Source organism: Salmo salar, chromosome ssa16 (assembly GCF_905237065.1).
Source record: "Salmo salar chromosome ssa16, Ssal_v3.1, whole genome shotgun sequence".
Classification (NCBI taxonomy): Eukaryota; Metazoa; Chordata; class Actinopteri; order Salmoniformes; family Salmonidae; genus Salmo; species Salmo salar.
The window spans coordinates 24,092,331-24,109,388 of NC_059457.1; the positions used below are offsets into that span (position 1 = coordinate 24,092,331).

At 43.5% G+C, this 17,058-nt stretch overlaps 1 protein-coding gene across 1 annotated transcript; it reads right to left on the reverse strand.

The window, feature by feature from the left end:
• Positions 1–3,991: 3,991 nt before the first annotated feature.
• Positions 3,992–16,814, reverse strand: LOC106573522 (cadherin-related family member 5-like). The gene is made up of 17 exons (XM_014148644.2): positions 16,631–16,814; positions 14,130–14,336; positions 13,634–13,711; positions 11,574–11,776; positions 10,419–10,475; positions 10,225–10,317; positions 9,991–10,077; positions 9,766–9,876; positions 9,413–9,583; positions 9,225–9,315; positions 9,033–9,139; positions 7,913–8,113; positions 7,685–7,816; positions 7,493–7,571; positions 5,854–6,047; positions 5,703–5,723; positions 3,992–5,501 (listed from the first exon to the last, which is right to left on the reverse strand). Exons 1-17 carry the CDS (start codon positions 16,704–16,706, stop codon positions 4,329–4,331), a joined length of 3,081 nt encoding a protein of 1,026 aa, XP_014004119.1. The 5' UTR covers positions 16,707–16,814; the 3' UTR covers positions 3,992–4,328.
• Positions 16,815–17,058: the final 244 nt, after the last annotated feature.

Consider the following 17,058-nt stretch of genomic DNA (forward strand, 5'->3'; position numbering starts at 1 on the left):
AGACAGGTGTGTGCCTTTCCAAATCATGTCCAATCAATTGAATTTACCACAGGTGGACTCCAATCAAGTTGTAGACAAACCTCAAGTATGATTAATGGAAATAGGATGCACCTGATCTCAATTTTGAGTCTCATAGCAAAGGGTCTGAATACTTATGTAAATAAGGTATTTCTGTTTTTAATTTTTAATACATTTTTTAACATTTCTAGAATCTTGTTTTCACTTTGTCATTATGGGTAATTGTGTGTAGATTGAGGCTGTAACATAACAAAATGTGGAAAAAGTCAAGGGGTATGAATACTTTCCGAATGCACTGTATGTGTTTAGATAATGTGTCTTGCGTGCAATTTAAAAGTTGCATCAAGAAGTAGGGGACTGGTGCGTGGCAAAGACATGGTGCGTCTCTCTCCAGAATGCATGCATATGTACTAAAGTGCCCATTTGGCAATGTCTGATTGTCTTAACTCACCACATACACCACTAATAAGCCGAGCTCAGTCATTTTTCTTTGCCTCACACAAGTCAATGAAGCCATTGCGAATGATAGTTACTCAGTATTTGAAAAATCTTTCCGACACTCACGGCCTCGATAATCACCAAGCCTCGGTGTGAAAGAACAAAATATCATGATCTGATGATCCCATATATCCAGTGGAAATGTCCTAAAAAACAGCTGTCTGTCCCAAGCTTACTGGCACAAGAAACTCTGAGGGCCCGGAATTGGCTAGTTGATACAATGTTCCAAGTTCACTAGCTACAGCTTCTGGGCCAGACACAGTGATGATTTGATACAATGTTGCACTTCACTAGCAACAGATAGAAAGGGAGGCAGACAGGAGGAGGAGTGAGATTGAAAGAACCAGAGTTTTCATCAAGATATTTTCTACTGTTTTTATTTGTCGGCTTTAGGCCTATGTATTTTACTTAGTTGACAATGGAAGTTATAGGCCTACTGCTGCATTGGCCTATAGGCTATCTCTGAGTTCTAAACTCGAATTTCTTTAGCCGCTAATGGATCACATAATATCAATGTGTGCATATGGCAGAGGCTATTGCTTTCGCCATAGTTTAATTTTAACTTTTATATTTGTATAATTTTACTTCAGATTTGTATGATTAAAAACGTCACAATCATTTTAAGAAACAAAAATGTTAATATGGAAATTAAATTGTTTGACAAAAATGTGCATATTAAAATAATCTGAACTGGCACACAGATTGGTACATTACATTTACGTCATTTAGCAGACGCTCTTATCCAGACCGACTTACAGTAGTGAATGCATACATTTCATTTCATGCATTTATTTATATTTATTTTTTTGTACTGGCCCCCTGTGGGAATCGAACCCACAACTCTGGCGTTGCACACACCATGCTGGCGTTGCAAACACCATGCTCTACCAACTGAGCCACAGGGAAGGCTGGTAGAAATGGTAGGATAAATTATAAGCTTCCCTAAATTTGAAACTCACGAACTCAGTCTTTACTATGGTCTTTACTATTACAACCATTCAAAAAATTGTCAACGGGCAAGCTCGTGCACACATAGCAGATCCCGTGAAAAAACGTGCCCACCTATGGAAATAAAAGGTCCAACTGATTTGTTCTGCTGCTGGCCCTGACTATCCATCTTTAATTTGACCTGCTTCACAGTCTAACACTATACCACATGTCGAAAGATAAAAACACCACACTTTTTGTGCGCAAAGATGTTGTCACTGGGTGGAGATTTGATGTTCTAATCCATCTATACATTATCGGAGAACATTGACAATAAACTACTTTTGTTCGTAAGAACCTAATGATTCATTTGACCCCCCTTCTTCTCCAGACTAACAGACTGTGAGTCACAGCCATCTTCAAATGGGCTCATGGGTGTGACTTTCACATTTATGGCTTTATGGCTGCCCATATATGGTACTAAGTCGTACCAAAGACTGTATGGTACGGCTGGATAGGAGACACCCTGTATTGACTGATAGGGGCTACCTATTCAAATTTTAGATGACATTGAATAAAACAGTTATTGAAGGTCCCCTATTGGGTGGACATTACATGTAAGTGGTTCAAAATATAATTTGGTTGTGAAGTAAGCCATCCTAAAAAGATTCAACATTTCAACAACGTGGTAGACCTACCTGATAAGCTGCAGCTGTGTTAAAAAAAGGCTTTTTCTCTAATCTATTGATGATCAGATTCTTCAGTTGTAACTGTCTCTGTTGTGCTCACATTTTACAGTTGATAGACTCCTCTTTTCTTTAACAATAGCCTATATAGAAATCATACGTCGCTGGTGCTTCTGCAGGCTGTGTGACCTATTTCTTGATCGACTATCAACATCTCTGTGCATTAGTGGTGGGGTAGGCTAAATAAGTACAACAGAATAGGCCCAATTAAAATAACAGTGATGAAGGAAATGAAAAATGCTGGGCAGAGCAAGCCCAGAGCACTACTGGAGCAAAATCAGTCCGTCCAGCCATGTATGCTATTTTTATCTAACTCGAGTTGTGGTCTGATTATGAGGGGGTCCCTGATGATTTTGCTAAAGTTTGAGAACCCCTGGTTTAGGTACTCTCTTAGAAAAAAAGGGTTCCAAAAGAGTTCTTTGTCTGTCCTCATAGGATAACCCTTTTAGGTTCCAGGTCTCTACCTCTGTAGAAAGGGTTCTACATGCAACGCAAAAGGGTTCTTCAAAGGGTTCTCCAACGGGGACAACCAACATACCCTTTAAGGTTCTAGATAGCAAATTTTTTTCTAAGAGTGTGGTCTGATCTTTCTAACCCTTGTAGTCATTCTCATTGTGGGATTGTGGGAATCCACTCTGGATGGATTCCAATAGGAATTAAACATCACTTTGTAAACCATCATAATGTGACTTGATGCTGGTATTGCTTTAGTTTATGCTTGTCACCAGTGTCCAATACATAGCGATGCCTGGTCACCAGCAAAAAAAAAAACACAACAAAAGCTGGTCACCAGCGAAAACACAACGAAGGCTGGTCTGCCATCGAAAAAACAACAAAAGCTGGTCACCAGCGAAAACACAACGAAGGCTGGTCTGCCATCGAATACACAACAAGGGCTGGTCACCAGTGAAAATACAACAAGGGCTGGTCACCAGTGAAAATACAACAAAGGCTGGTCACAAGTGAAAACACAATGAAGGCTGGTTGCCCAGCAGAACCAACTAGACCAGACCAACCAGGTCAGACCAGCTTGACCAACTGGACCATGCTGGTCAGACCAGCTTGACCAACATCGCGCTCCAGCATGTATATCTCACTGGTCACCCCCAAAGCCAATTCCTCCTTTGGTCGTCTTTCCTTCCAGTTCTCTGCTGCCAATGACTGGAACGAACTGCAAAAATCTCTGAAGCTGGAGACTCATATCTCCCTCAATAGCTTTAAGCACCAGCTGTCAGAGCAGCTCACAGATCACTGCACCTGTACATAGCCCATCCAACTACCTCATCCCCATACTGTATTTATTTATTTATTTATTTATCTTGCTCCTTTGCACCCCAGTATTTCTACTTGCACATTCATCTTCTGTACATCTACCATCCCAGTGTTTAATTGCTATATTGTAATTACTTCGCCACCGTGGCCTATTTATTGCCTTAACTTACCTCATTTGCACTCACTGTATATAGACTTTTTGTTTTCTTTTGTTCTACTGTATTTTTGACTGTTTATTCCATGTGTAACTCTGTGTTGTTGTATGTGTCGAATTGCTACGCTTTATCTTGGCCAGGTCGCAGTTGCAAATGAGAACTTGTTCTCAACTAGCCTACCTTGGTTAAATAAAGGTGAAATAAAAATAAATAAAATAAATAAACATCTAACAAGCACTGACCAGCATAGACCAGCATGGACCAGCATGGAACAGCTTGAAATGTATGCTGGTCTGTGCTGTTTTTTTCATCAAGGATCACAGGGGTGTTTTAGTTCAAACTAAAGAAGAATGGTTATAGGGGTTGACAAACAGATGCACGATACATATTTATTTGTAAGTAGGTCTATACACAGTATGCAAGAGTCCATTCAATACAATAAGAACAACAACACAGCAACACAACAGACTCAAGTCATAGGCCTATGTTACAAGTGGAGTGTAGCCTATATCTCAGACACATGGCCTGTTGTGTTGTGTTTCATGTACACTTGGTTGAGGCAAGTCTAGGATGTTCCGATGTCATCAGTGTACTGTATGTGTGTGTGTTTCTGTGTGTGTTTATGTGGCCGTGTTTCAGAGCGTTCCGACATCTTTGGCCTCAGCAACTCACCAAAGATACTTTTAGTTAGAGAGTGTTGCTGGGTTACTGTCTAGCTCTCCTTTGATTGGCCCACTGATTCTTCCTGCTCGGTATTACAGGGTTGAGATGATTGACTCCCCTGTTTCAAGCTCTCTGTTTCGCTCTCCAAATGACCCCCCTTTCCTTCCATATAATCACTGTCTCTCTCGACCCCTCCCTTGTCTCCCTCCATCCATTCCATCTTTCTCTCCACTCCGTCGCCATTCTCAGTCCCCTCCTCCTCTCCACTGCTTGGGGGGATCTCAGTAGTGATGTCATTGTCATAGTCTGTTATCAGGAATGTGGGCTGTATGCGAAAACAGAGTCTCACCAGCTCTTCATCCTCATCATCATCACTGGTCCTGATGGCCTCTTCATCCCCCAGGAAGCAGTCATCATCCCCAATGGAAGCTGTCTCAGGGCTGTGTGTGGAGGGTGTGTACTCCTCAGGGTACCCTGGTGGCCCTACCTGCTCTGGGGTGGGCGTGGTCAGTACAGGTATATGTGCCTGCCCTGTAGTGGGTTTAGGTGGGGGTGTCCCAACGCTGTCCTGCTCTGGACAGGGTGGAGTAAGTAAAGGTGTGTGAGTATCTCCTGTACACTCTGGAGTGTGTATTGGGTCTGCAGTAGGTGAAAGAGGGAGAGGTGTGATAATTGAGGTAGGAGGTGGGGTGGCGTGAGGGGGTGAGTTGATAGGAATGGGAGGAGGTAAAGGTGTGTGTACCTGCTGTTGGGTAGGTGAGGTAAGAGGGTGGGTGTCTTTAGGAGTCTCTTCTACCTGAGTGGGTGTACCTATCGCTTCTGCAATAGGGAAGGGGTGTGTATGTGAAAATCTGTCTGTAGATAAAGGTTCATCCATCTGATTTGGGGTAGGTGTGGGGAGTGTGGGGGTGTTAAAGCTAGAGTTGTCCAAGGGTTGAGTGGATGTTGTGAGTAGTTCAGGTGTGGTGGTTGTAGCAGGTGTATGGGAGGAGTTGGGTGAAGCAGGGAAATGACTGGGGTCTGTAGGAGTGGTGCTGGGTAGTATAGGCTGGATGTAGGTCGTTGAGGGTATAACTATAGGTAAAGCATTTAGTGGAGAAGAGTTGGAGTCTGCAGGACTGTAGATGCTCTGATTGCCCAGTAGCTTGGAGGTGGAGCTGCTCAGACCCTCTTTTTTTAATTTCACCTCATCCAGAACTGGCATGGGACTACTGTGACTCACCTGGGGAGAAAAAAGAAAAAAACACACACACATCTCAACATGGCTACACTATGCCCTGTATGACACACAACACACACACACACACACACACACACACACACACACACACACACACACACACACACACACACACACACACACACACACACACACACACACACACACACACACACAAAGGGGCTGAGAGGAGGAGAGACTCACCAGTTGGAAGCATTGTAATCTCTAAACCAGCAGGGGAGAGGGGAGAGGAGACAGAGAGACACACAGGTCAGAGCACAGGACCAGAATGTGTAAATGTTAGAACTTAAAAGTTAAAAGGTTAGGGTCAGGGTGAGGTGTCAGTGTATCTCACCACATTGGGGTGCTTCCCCTGGGCTATACAGCCCCTGTCCTCTGGGTCCTTCAGTCCTCTGTATCGCTGGAGTACATGCTGCAGTGCATACAGAGCGCAGCCTAACAGAGTCAGCCCCAGGATGACCATACCCATAGCCTTGCCCACTGCACAGCTACCAGGAAGAAGCCCATCCCCCAATTGGCCCTGAGGGACTACACACACACACACACACACACACACACACACACACACACACACACACACACACACACACACACACACACACACACACACACAGAGATATGCACTAAGTGTTCAAAACATTAGAAACACCATTTATACTGACTCTAGACACAGGCACACCCACTCACATACAGTCTTCATATACGCTGCTGCTACTCTGTTTATCATACATTGAACGTACAAAACATTAGAAAACATTACTAATATTGAGTTGCACCCCCCTTTTCCTTCAGAACAGACTCAATTCGTCTGGTCATGGACTCTACAGGGTATTGAACGCATTCCACAGGGATGCTGGCCATGTTGACTCCAATGCTTCCCATAGTTGTGTCAAGTTGGCTGGATGTCCTTTGGGTGGTGAACCATTCTTGATACACACAGGAAACTGTTGAGCGTGAAAAACCCAGCAGAGCTGCAGTTCTTGACACACTCAAACTGGTGCGCCTGGCACCTAATACCATACCCCGTTGAAAAAGCACTGAAATATTTTGTCTTGTCAGTTCACCCTCAGAATGGCACACATACACAATCCATGTCTCAATTGTCTAAAGGCTTAAAAATCCTTCTAAGGATCGAACCCTTTTTTTAAACATTTTTGGCTAAAATGACATACCCAAATCCAACTGCCTGTAGCTCAGGACCTGAAGCAAGGATATGCATATTCTTGATACCATTTGAAAGGAAACACTTTGAAGTTTGTGGAAATGTGAAATGAATGTTGGAGAATATAACACATAAGTTCTGGTAAAAGATACTACAAAGAAAAAAACATGATTTTTTTTGTATTGTTTTGTACCATCATCTTTGAAATAGAAGAGAAAGGCCATAATGTATTATTCCAGCCGAGGCGCAATTAACATTTTGCCCACTAGATGGCAGCAGTGTATGTGCAAAGTTTTAGACTGATCCAATGAAGCATTGCATTTCTGTTCAAATGTTGTATCAAGACTGCCCAAATGTGCCTAATTGGTTTATTAATACATTTTCAAGTTCATAACTGTGCACTCTCCTCAAATAATAGCATGGTATTATTTCACTGTAATAGCTACTGTAAATTGGACAGTGAAGTTAGATTGTCAAGAATTTAAGTTAACAAGAATTTAAGTTTTCTGCCAATATCAGATATGTCTATGTCCTGGGAAATGTTCTTGTTTCTTACAACCCAATGCTAATCGCATTAGCCTACGTTAGCTCAACCATCCCGCAGGGGACCCACCGATCCTGTAGAGGTCCCCTTCATCTACACTGATTGAAGTGGATTTAACAAGTGACATCAATAACAGGTCATAGACTGACCAGGCATATCCAGGTGAAGGCTATCTCATGTTTTGTACACTCAATGTACATACAGACACTGGTGATGAACTGCAAAGCAAGTATGACCACACAGATTCCAATTGTGTGTGTGTGTTACCTGTTTGTCCTTCAAATAGCACCTCCACCTTTATGAGAGCCGTGTCCATTTCACCTGACTCCAGATCCACAGCCACTACCTGCAGGATATCATCGTCATCATCATCAGCTTCATCAATGCAGCTTGTCCATCCTCAATAGAGAGTAATTACGTTGTTCTCTGGTACTACTCTTCTGTCCAATCAAAGCCCACCTTCAGACTGTGTGTCTGTGATGGCCGTAGCTGTTTGGTCCTGGCAATCAGAAGCCCCTCCTGTGTGATGTGGTAGAACTGTGTGTGATTGGACGAGGACCTCAGGGAGTAGTGCATCTTGGGATTGATGCCCTACCGATTGAGAGAAGAGAGAGTTGAAGTTACAGAATATAACACTATGCATGTCTAGCTGTGTGTATGTGCGTGTGTGTGTGCGTGTGTGCATACATCAGAGAAGTCCCTGTCCTGTGTCTGTATCAGCAGCACAGTGTTGCCGTAAGTGTTGACCAGTGAGGCAGGGCTGTCGCCTTCGATGACAAAGCCACGGTATTCAGCCCAACTGAACTGGGGAGGAAAGCGGTTGACAGCCACAACACGGACCACCACCGTGGCAACTGAGTACTTCCTAGGGTCATTCCTCTGGTACGCCTGAGGAGGGGGAGAGATTTTTCCATTATTAATGGTTTTGTTCAGTCTCCATACTCGTTTATACACTCAGTGGACAGTTTATTAGGTACACCCATCAAGTACCGGGTCGGACCCCCTTTTACCTCCAGAACAGCCTGAATTCTTCGTGGCATGGAAACATTGCTGAATTGGAATCAAGGGACCTAACGTGTGCCAGGAAAACATTCCCCACACTATTACACCACCGCCACCAGCCTGTACCGTTGACACCAGGCAGGATGGGGACATGGACTCTGCCATCAGCATGACGTAACAGGAATCTGGATTCGTCGGACCAGGCAATGTTTTTCCACTCCTCAATTGTCCAGTGTTGGTGATTGCGTTCCTACTGGAGCTGCTTCTTCCGGTGTGGTCGGCTGCTGTAATAGCCCATCCGTGACAAGGACCAATGAGTTGTGCGTTCCAAGATGCCGTTCTGTTCACCACTGTTTTACTGCGCTGTTATTTGCCTGTTTCTGGCCCGCTTGTTAGCTTGAATGCTTCTTGCCATTCTCCTTCGACCTCTCATCAACGAGCTGTTTTCGCCCACAGGACTACCACTGACTGGATACTGGATGTTTTTTGTTTGCCACACAATTCTTGGTAAACCCTAGACACTGTCATGTGTGAAAAGCCCAGGAGGCCGGCCATTTCTGAGATACTGATACCGGCACGCCGGGCACCGATGATCATACCACGCTCAAAGTCGCTTAGGTCACTCGTTTTGCCCATTCTAATGTTCAATCAAACACTAACTGAATGCTTCGATGCCTGTCTGCCTGCTTTAAATAGCAAGCCATAGCCACGTGACTCACTATCTGCAAACCATTTTTGTGAGCGGGGTGGTGTACCTTATAAACTGTCCACTGAGTGTAAGTCTGCATAAGTGTGTGTGTCTCACCATGACTTGGAGGTGTAGTGTGGGTGTCTGTAGTCTGTTCTCTACTCCTCTTGTCAGACGCACCTCCCCTGTCAGCTCATCCATCACGAAATGCCAGCTATCAGCCCCTGATAACATGTAGCTATCTGTTATCAGCTCCTAATATTATATATATAATATTATAAAGCTAAATGATGTGTGTGTGTGTGTTACCTGACAGGATGCTGTAGCTGAGAGGTGTGCTGAGGCCTCTGTCTCCATCCACAGCATTGATTGGCCCAGGAGAGAAGTCCAGAAGAATGTCCTATAACAGAGACAACATTAACACAATACATCAGTCCCTAACTGCTAACCACTGACACCTACCACCAACACCTACCACCCTAACCCTGGTCACTAACCTGTTCGCCTTCTGTGATGTTAACCATGTAGATGGGATTGGTGCAGATACGATTTGATTGGTCGTTGGAGAGGGGCGTGCACGGCAGGAATTGTGGGTACTGGTCGTCTCTGTCCAAGATATTCACGGTCAGGATGGCACTGGTGTTGAACTTCTCTGCAGTGTTCATCTCCTACACATACATAAATACACACATACACACACACAGACCGTATCAGACTGAAACAGACTGGTTGGTGGTTAGGAACAGTTCCAGTCATGCAATCTGATTGGTGTGCATTATTCACAAAATATATCATGCAGATTGTAGGCGCAGCCAAACTCTTTCTGTAGCAGTAGGTCTATTTAGTATACCAAAGCGGATATGGTGATCTCCAGTTGTGTTTTGGTCTCGTAGTCTAGAGGCTTGGCCAGTATCACCTCTCCACTGTTAGGGAGATCCACTCTGAAGTAGGCAGCATCAGGCTGGAACAGAGACCACCCACAAATACTGTACACACTCATTTAAATGCACAACATTATTGATGCAGTAAGGAGAACTGGTGTATATTTATGTATAAAACGTTATTAATACTGTACCGAGGTCTGGTCGATGGAGTACATGATGGTGTCGTCATCTGCATCTGTGGCCTGGACTGTAAACACCACTGTATTCACCTCAGCCAGCTAGACATCACACAATAGTCAGTTCAGTGTGTGTGTGTGTGTGTGTGTGTGTGTGTGTGTGTGTGTGTGTGTGTGTGTGTGTGTGTGTGTGTGTGTGTGTGTGTGTGTGTGTGTGTGTGTGTGTGTGTGTGTGTGTGGTTTACTTACCTCACTGATGCTGCAAGGCTGAATGGTGCTCTCCACAAACTCAGGAGTGTTATCATTCTCATTCAGAATCTCCACCATGATCCTGTACTCACTCTGAAACACTCACACATACACACATTTAGAAGATTGGGATCCATAATAAAATCAATGTGGTGAAAGGGACAAATGTATTTCCAGAAATTAATAGTCTCTACCTGCACAATGTCCTCCTCATAGCAGGTCAACGCTGCCATCAGGACTGGGCCCTGCACCTGAAACACACACACACAAATACACGTGCGCACGCACACACACACACACACACACACACACACACACACACACACACACACACACACACACACACACACACACACACACACTTCATATCTGCACAGCAGGTTGGCAATTATTGTCATGAATCTTGGCCTGGAGGGAGTTCTGCAGAGAGGTCACTAGCAGCCACAAAGTCATAAAATCTGATTTTAAACCTAACCCTAATCTTCAGGGCAAGATTAATGCAGGGCCTTACAGGGGCACAAGTCATAGAAGGCCCAAGAGGCCACAGAGGATCAATAGTTTCTAAAACAAAATAACTGTGGATTAAGTTTTATCATAAACACATAAAGGAAAAATAAAGGAAACACCAACATAAAGTTTCTTAAAAGGGTGTTGGGCCACCACTAGCTGCTAGAACAGCTTTACTGCTCCTTGGCATAGATTCTATAAGTGGACCTAAACCATGCAAGGAAAATGCACCCCACACCATAACGCAATCTTCGTATTCTTCATTTACTCAAGTGTTTCCTTTATTTCGTCAGCTACCATTATGCCTACAGTCGGGAAGGCCGCAATTTGGGCAGCATGCACGCCAGATATACAGCTTGTTGCATTGTGGTCAAATAGACATATACACACACAGACATAAACCCATAGAAGGGTTTAGGAACCTATTACCCTGGCAATATGACTGTTAAACTCATAGGTACACTCATGAGTACACTAACAATGGCTGTCTGTCCTGATTTGAATGGAAACTACCACCTATGATTTCTTAATCTGGCCCTGCTAATCTTAACCCTAACCTTAACCACACTGCTAATCCTAATGCTTAACCCTAACCTTCAATTAAGACCAAAAAGCTACTTTTTGTTTTCATAAATGTTAACAATTTAGCCAATTTTGACTTTGAAGCTGGCCCATCTTGCAGAAATCGCTCAGTTCTACATCCAGAGCAAGATTCATGATAATAAAGGTCAACCTGAATCTGCATATGACCTTGCTGTGTGTTGTTGTTTGAGTCATTTACCAAACCAAGACCAAATCCTGTCATCATTGTGACAAAGTAGCAATAACATTTTTAAGATTACCTCCCGGTCCAGAACTCTGTCCAACGGGGCCTTGAGTCTGATGCTCCGCCCTTCCAGGAAGAACCAATCAGCATCCTCCCCAGTTAGGCTCCAGACAACATCATTGGCTGTCAGCCCTGTGTTAAGCTCAATAATAAGTTCTCCCATCATGCTGTTCTCTCTAACCGTGGAAAACACATCCTGGCCCTCCAGACATGGGTTCCCTGCCAATCAGACAAATCTATGATTAGCACAGTAGCCAATCAGACAAAGTGCTGAGCCTTTGAGATATAAGCCAAGCAGGAAGCACAATTTCTGCTGACAACAAACACCTTGTAGGTAGATATTTAAAGGTTATTTCAGCTAATGGATTTAATCAATAAATACATGAATTCCGGCAAATCAATAACAGAACAGCCTACAAGAAGGTGTGCCAACCCTGCTGAAAGAAACTGCACAGACCAGCATAAATTTCAAGCTGGTCCATGCTGATCAAGATGGTCTGACCAGCAGATGTGTAGTGGAGGGTATACGCAGGTATACGCCATATACCCACCTTTTTTGTGGGTATTGCCGATACTCACAATGCTTATCAAAGTAGTGTGGTGTAGTGGAGGTATACAGTGTGTCAATGAATAAGGCTGAGGGAACAGATTAGAATGTTTAGCTTAAAATGTTGATAAACTATAATTTCTTCAAATTTTAAGCGCAGCAATATGTACACAGCGGTAGGCATAGTCGCAAATGTTCCAAAATGCAATTGGCTGCAAAACACCATTCTAAAATGCGCACAGCGCATGCAAGCGGTTTCATGTACAGAGATAAAAATATCCGTAGACATTTTGAAAAAATGGAGATGCAACAACTATCATTGGTTGCTAATATGACTAGGATAATGCCTTTGGCTGCTAGACAATGACAGAAAGTTGATTTGAAAACCAATAGGCATACACACACATATGTACAGTGCCTTCGGAAAGTATTCAGACCCCTTGACTGTTTCCACATTTACAGCCATTACGTCCGTATTCTAAAATGTATTCACTATTTTTTTTTGCTCAAAAAACAACACACAATACCCCATTAGACAAAGCAAAAACAGATTTTAGCAAATTTATATACATTTATGAAATAATAATTGCTGAAATATCACAGCTATTTTCAGGTCTCTACAGAGATGTTTGATTGGGTTCAAGTCCGGGCTCTGGCTGGGCCACTCAAGGACATTCAGAGACTTGCCCCAAGCGTTGTCTTGGCTGTGTGCTTAGGGTCGTTGTCCTGTTGGAAGGTGAACCTTCTCCCCAGTCTAAGGTCCTGAGCGTGGTTTTGAGTCCTGAGCAGGTTTTCATCAAGGATTTCTCTGTACTTTGCTCCGTTCATCTTTCCCTCAATCCTGATTAGTCTCCCAGTCCCTGCCACTGAAAAACATCCCCACGGCATGATGCTGCAACCACCATGCTTCACCGTAGGAATGGTGCCAGGTTTCCTCCAGACATAATGCTTGGCATTCAGGCCAAAGAGTTCAATCTTGGTTTCATCAGACCAGAGAATCTTGCTTCTCATGGTCTGAGATTTGTTTAAGTGTCTTTAGGCAAACTCCTTTCCAAATCATGCCCAATCAATTTAAATTTACCACAGGTGGACTCCAATGAAGTTGTAGAAACATCTCAAGGATGATCAATGGAAACAGGATGCACATGAGCTCAATTTCGACTCTCATAGCAAAGTATCTGAATCCCTATGTAAATAATTTCTGGTTTTTATTTTTAATAAATGTGCACAAAAAATTTAACCTGTATTTTCTTTGTCCTTATGGCGTATTGTGTGTAGATTGATGAGGGAAAAAAATGACTCATTACTTTGGGCCCCTAGGGCCTGTATGTGTGTGTGTGTGTGTGTGTGTGTGTGTGTGTGTGTGTGTGTGTGTGTGTGTGTGTGTGTGTGTGTGTGTGTGTGTGTGTGTGTGTGTGTGTGTGTGTGTTTTCAGTTTTTTTTGTTCAGCAGGGAAGGAAGAAGCTTAGGGAAACGTAGTGATGGGTGTATTTGCCATAAACATAAGAACGTACACTACAATTACTTACAATTTTCTTGTCTCACAGTTTGGTCACCACTCCCGTCCTCCCAAGGCAAGACATCTTCTACAATTGTGTAGGGATGCCCTGCATGAACCAAAACAGCTAACTTTTACACACAGATTCATTGGAAACTCAGTCTAAATGAAATTAAAGTACTTACAAATTCATAACATATTGCACAAATTCAAATTTGTGTCATATCATACGAAATGGATGGTGTTGCACAAAATTGTGCACAGTATTCGGGACCCATTTTGGCGTGTGGGTGCTACTTTCAGTACTACTAGCTAAAAAGTATATACAAAACCTCTGGAACGCATCTTTAATTACGATGTGGAACACTGACAGTCCAACAGGGTCTCATTCAATAGTTCTACTTGTTCACAAACACACACACACACCATTCAACTGAAAACTGTCCTCCCTCCCTACTTGGGTTTTTGTCTTCTTCTATGAGACAGTCAAGGTAAGATAATAATATGGTTGTGGTGATGGGTCTTACCTGTGGCTCTGAGGGGACTGAAGAGGAGTAGTGTGGACCAGAGCAGGACTCTCCACCTCCACAGACAAGGCCTCTGAGGCTGCATCATTACAGCCTCAATCCAACACCAGGTCTCAATCACAGCCCCTAGCCCTGGATCTAGAACCTTCCTTAGCACAGCTCCATGCTCCGGGCCCAGTCCCAGCCTCTCACACCACAACCCCTGGCCTGGAACAGAGAAAGATAAGTGTGGTAACATAAGAGCCATTTTGTTGTTTAACAACAAATAGTTTTGCCACTGATCAATGCTAGGCTATCTGTGGCTAGCTAGCAGTATTAACATGTCTGTCACTGAGCAATGCCAAGCTAACTACGACTAGATAGCTGGCTGTATTGTCATTGGTGTAACTTAAGTGAATGATGCTAGGCTAACTATGGCAAGCTATATGTCTGTATTTACATAGGCAAGCTGTCATTGAGCAATGATAGGAAAGCTATAAATAACTGACACAGTGGCCACTGAGCAAAGGTAAGCTAACTATGGCTAGCCAGATGTCTGTATTGACAAGGCTGTCACTAAAGAATGCTTGGTTAACTATGGCTAGCTTGCTGTCTGTTTTATCATGGTGGTCACTGTGACTAAACGACGCTAGGCTAACTACCTAGCTTTCTGTATTGACATTGCTTGATTGACTGTGGGCTTGTGCCCTCAGTATGCCTCACCTTTTCACATTACACTTTTTTCAGTGGCTAATGTTAGCATTGGGCACATTGGAATTCCTGGTCCTGCTTAACTGATCAAGTTAAGGTCTTTACTGAAGCTGTAATTAATGTTTAGTTTGGTGGAGTTAAGCTCTAAGGATCAGGACTTTAACACACTTATACACACTTGCATGCACGCACATACAACACAGACACACACACAAGTAAGTGGGATTTTCTTCAGCTTTCCCTGTCTGACAAACCACCTCACCTCTACCCCACCCCTGCTCCCCCCACCTCAGCCCTCCCTGAACCCCTCCCCTGCTTGACTCTGAGACAGACAACCACCCTTCACCCTTCCTATAACCCTCCCTCTCTCCACTGACACAGCAGTACCTTCTAGATGTGAATGGGTTATTGCCAGGTAAGTGATTGAGAGTCACGTAAGGTGACAAATCAGGTCAGGATAAACAACATTGTCAGATCTGTAGAGTATTTAAAGACACATATCCATTCCTGCAGTATAAATAATGAATCCTGTCTTTTGGCTGTGCTGCCAACAAACCTCCTTCCATGGGGCTTGGTTCTGGTTCCTGTCAGGGTTGGGGATCACTCCATTCCATCTCAATTGCATCAAATAAAGCATCCATGAGTAAATTTGAAATCACGCTGAAATGACAGTCCCATTCCATTTAATTCAGATCTTTAATCTCTCCTAATAAGGGCCCATTCTCTAGTCCGCTCGCCCTCTGAGAACCTAGAAACACAACCAGTAATACACTAACAACGTACCAGTAATACCATCCCGTTACCCAACTACACACACACACACACACACACACACACTCTCTCTCTATGCATTGTCACTTTACCCCTACCTACATGTACAAATTACCTCGACTAACCTGTACCGGTACTCCCTGTATATAGCCTCGTTATTGTTATAGAATTTTATTGTGTTACTTTTTATTTAAATGTTTTACTTTATTTTATTTAGTAAATATTTTATTAACTATATTTCTTGAACTGCATTGTTGGTTAAGGGCTTGTAAGTCAGCATTTCACGGTAAGGTCTACACCTGTTGTATCCGGCGCATGTAACAAAACAAATTTTGATTTGATTTTGATGAACTCCAAAATATTACCCTGCACACACACACACACACACACACACACACACACACACACACACACACACACACACACACACACACACACACACACACACACACACACACACACACACACACACACACACACACACACACACACACACCATTTTCCTTGCTTTACTATCCTTGTGGGGACTTTTGGGGTAATCCGGTACCCACAAGGATAATAATACAAGCCCCTCCCCCCACACACACATACAGACACACCACCTTTACTTGTGCTGACTGACCTTTCGGTGTTAGATCATCTGTGGGTTATGTTCTTAATGCCTAGAGAATACAACATATCTGCTGGATGGACTGTAGGAACACACATACACACACAGCCTTCCAAGCTGACACTGGGAGCGTGTCCTCAAAGCAATAAGCACACACTAAGAAACATAAGCACAGATACACAAGCAGACACCACCAAACGTACAGAAAGAAACACGGACGCAAACACACACAGCACTTGAACTCTCTCAAACACACCAGACAGCAGCTTAAAAGGCATTTCCTGAGGATAACTGTCGGCTCAGCGGGAGGGATTTACCTGGTGACAGTCCGATAACCAAATAGGATACTTCGAGAGCACTAGCCAATCGAGGTGCCTAGAAAGATCATACTAGAACAACATAGAGGTTAAAGACAGGAGTCAAATCTCACCTGAGTATTCCCTTTTGACTTCCTGCACACACACCTCTGGGATCCCTGCTGGTTGAATATGGTTCCCATCAGGCATTACAGGTCCGGGATGTGGTGTGGATATAAAGATGTTGCTGATTAAGCCTATTGATGATCTAGTCACAGTGGAGGCAAGGGGCACACGTCTTATTAGTGTGTTGTTTGAGCCAGTGTGTGAGTGCGTCAGATGTTCAAGCTTTAGAGAGAACATGCTCTTCGCTAATCAGGCTTGACAAGGAATTACCAATCAAACATAGGCTTTTAACCCTGACACCCCCGCCCCCCTTCACTACACAGATACACACAAACACAAACACACACACACACACCAGACCCAGAGAGAGAGAGGCAGAGAGTAAAGCCTCTTTCCATTTCTCTCTCTCTCAATTCAATTCAAAGGGCTTTATTGG

What these genes read in the sequence shown, in the direction of transcription:
- LOC106573522 (XM_014148644.2), bottom strand. Translation starts at nt 16,706, where the DNA reads ATGCCTGATGGGAACCATATTCAACCAGCAGGGATCCCAGAGGTGTGT. An exon ending in AGGACAGGGACTTCTCTGAT is followed by an intron (nt 7,817 to 7,912) that starts GTATGCACACAC and finishes CTCAATCGGTAG; the next exon opens with GGCATCAATCCCAAGATGCA. An exon ending in AGGGGAAGCACCCCAATGTG is followed by an intron (nt 5,724 to 5,853) that starts GTGAGATACACT and finishes CTGCTGGTTTAG; the next exon opens with AGATTACAATGCTTCCAACT.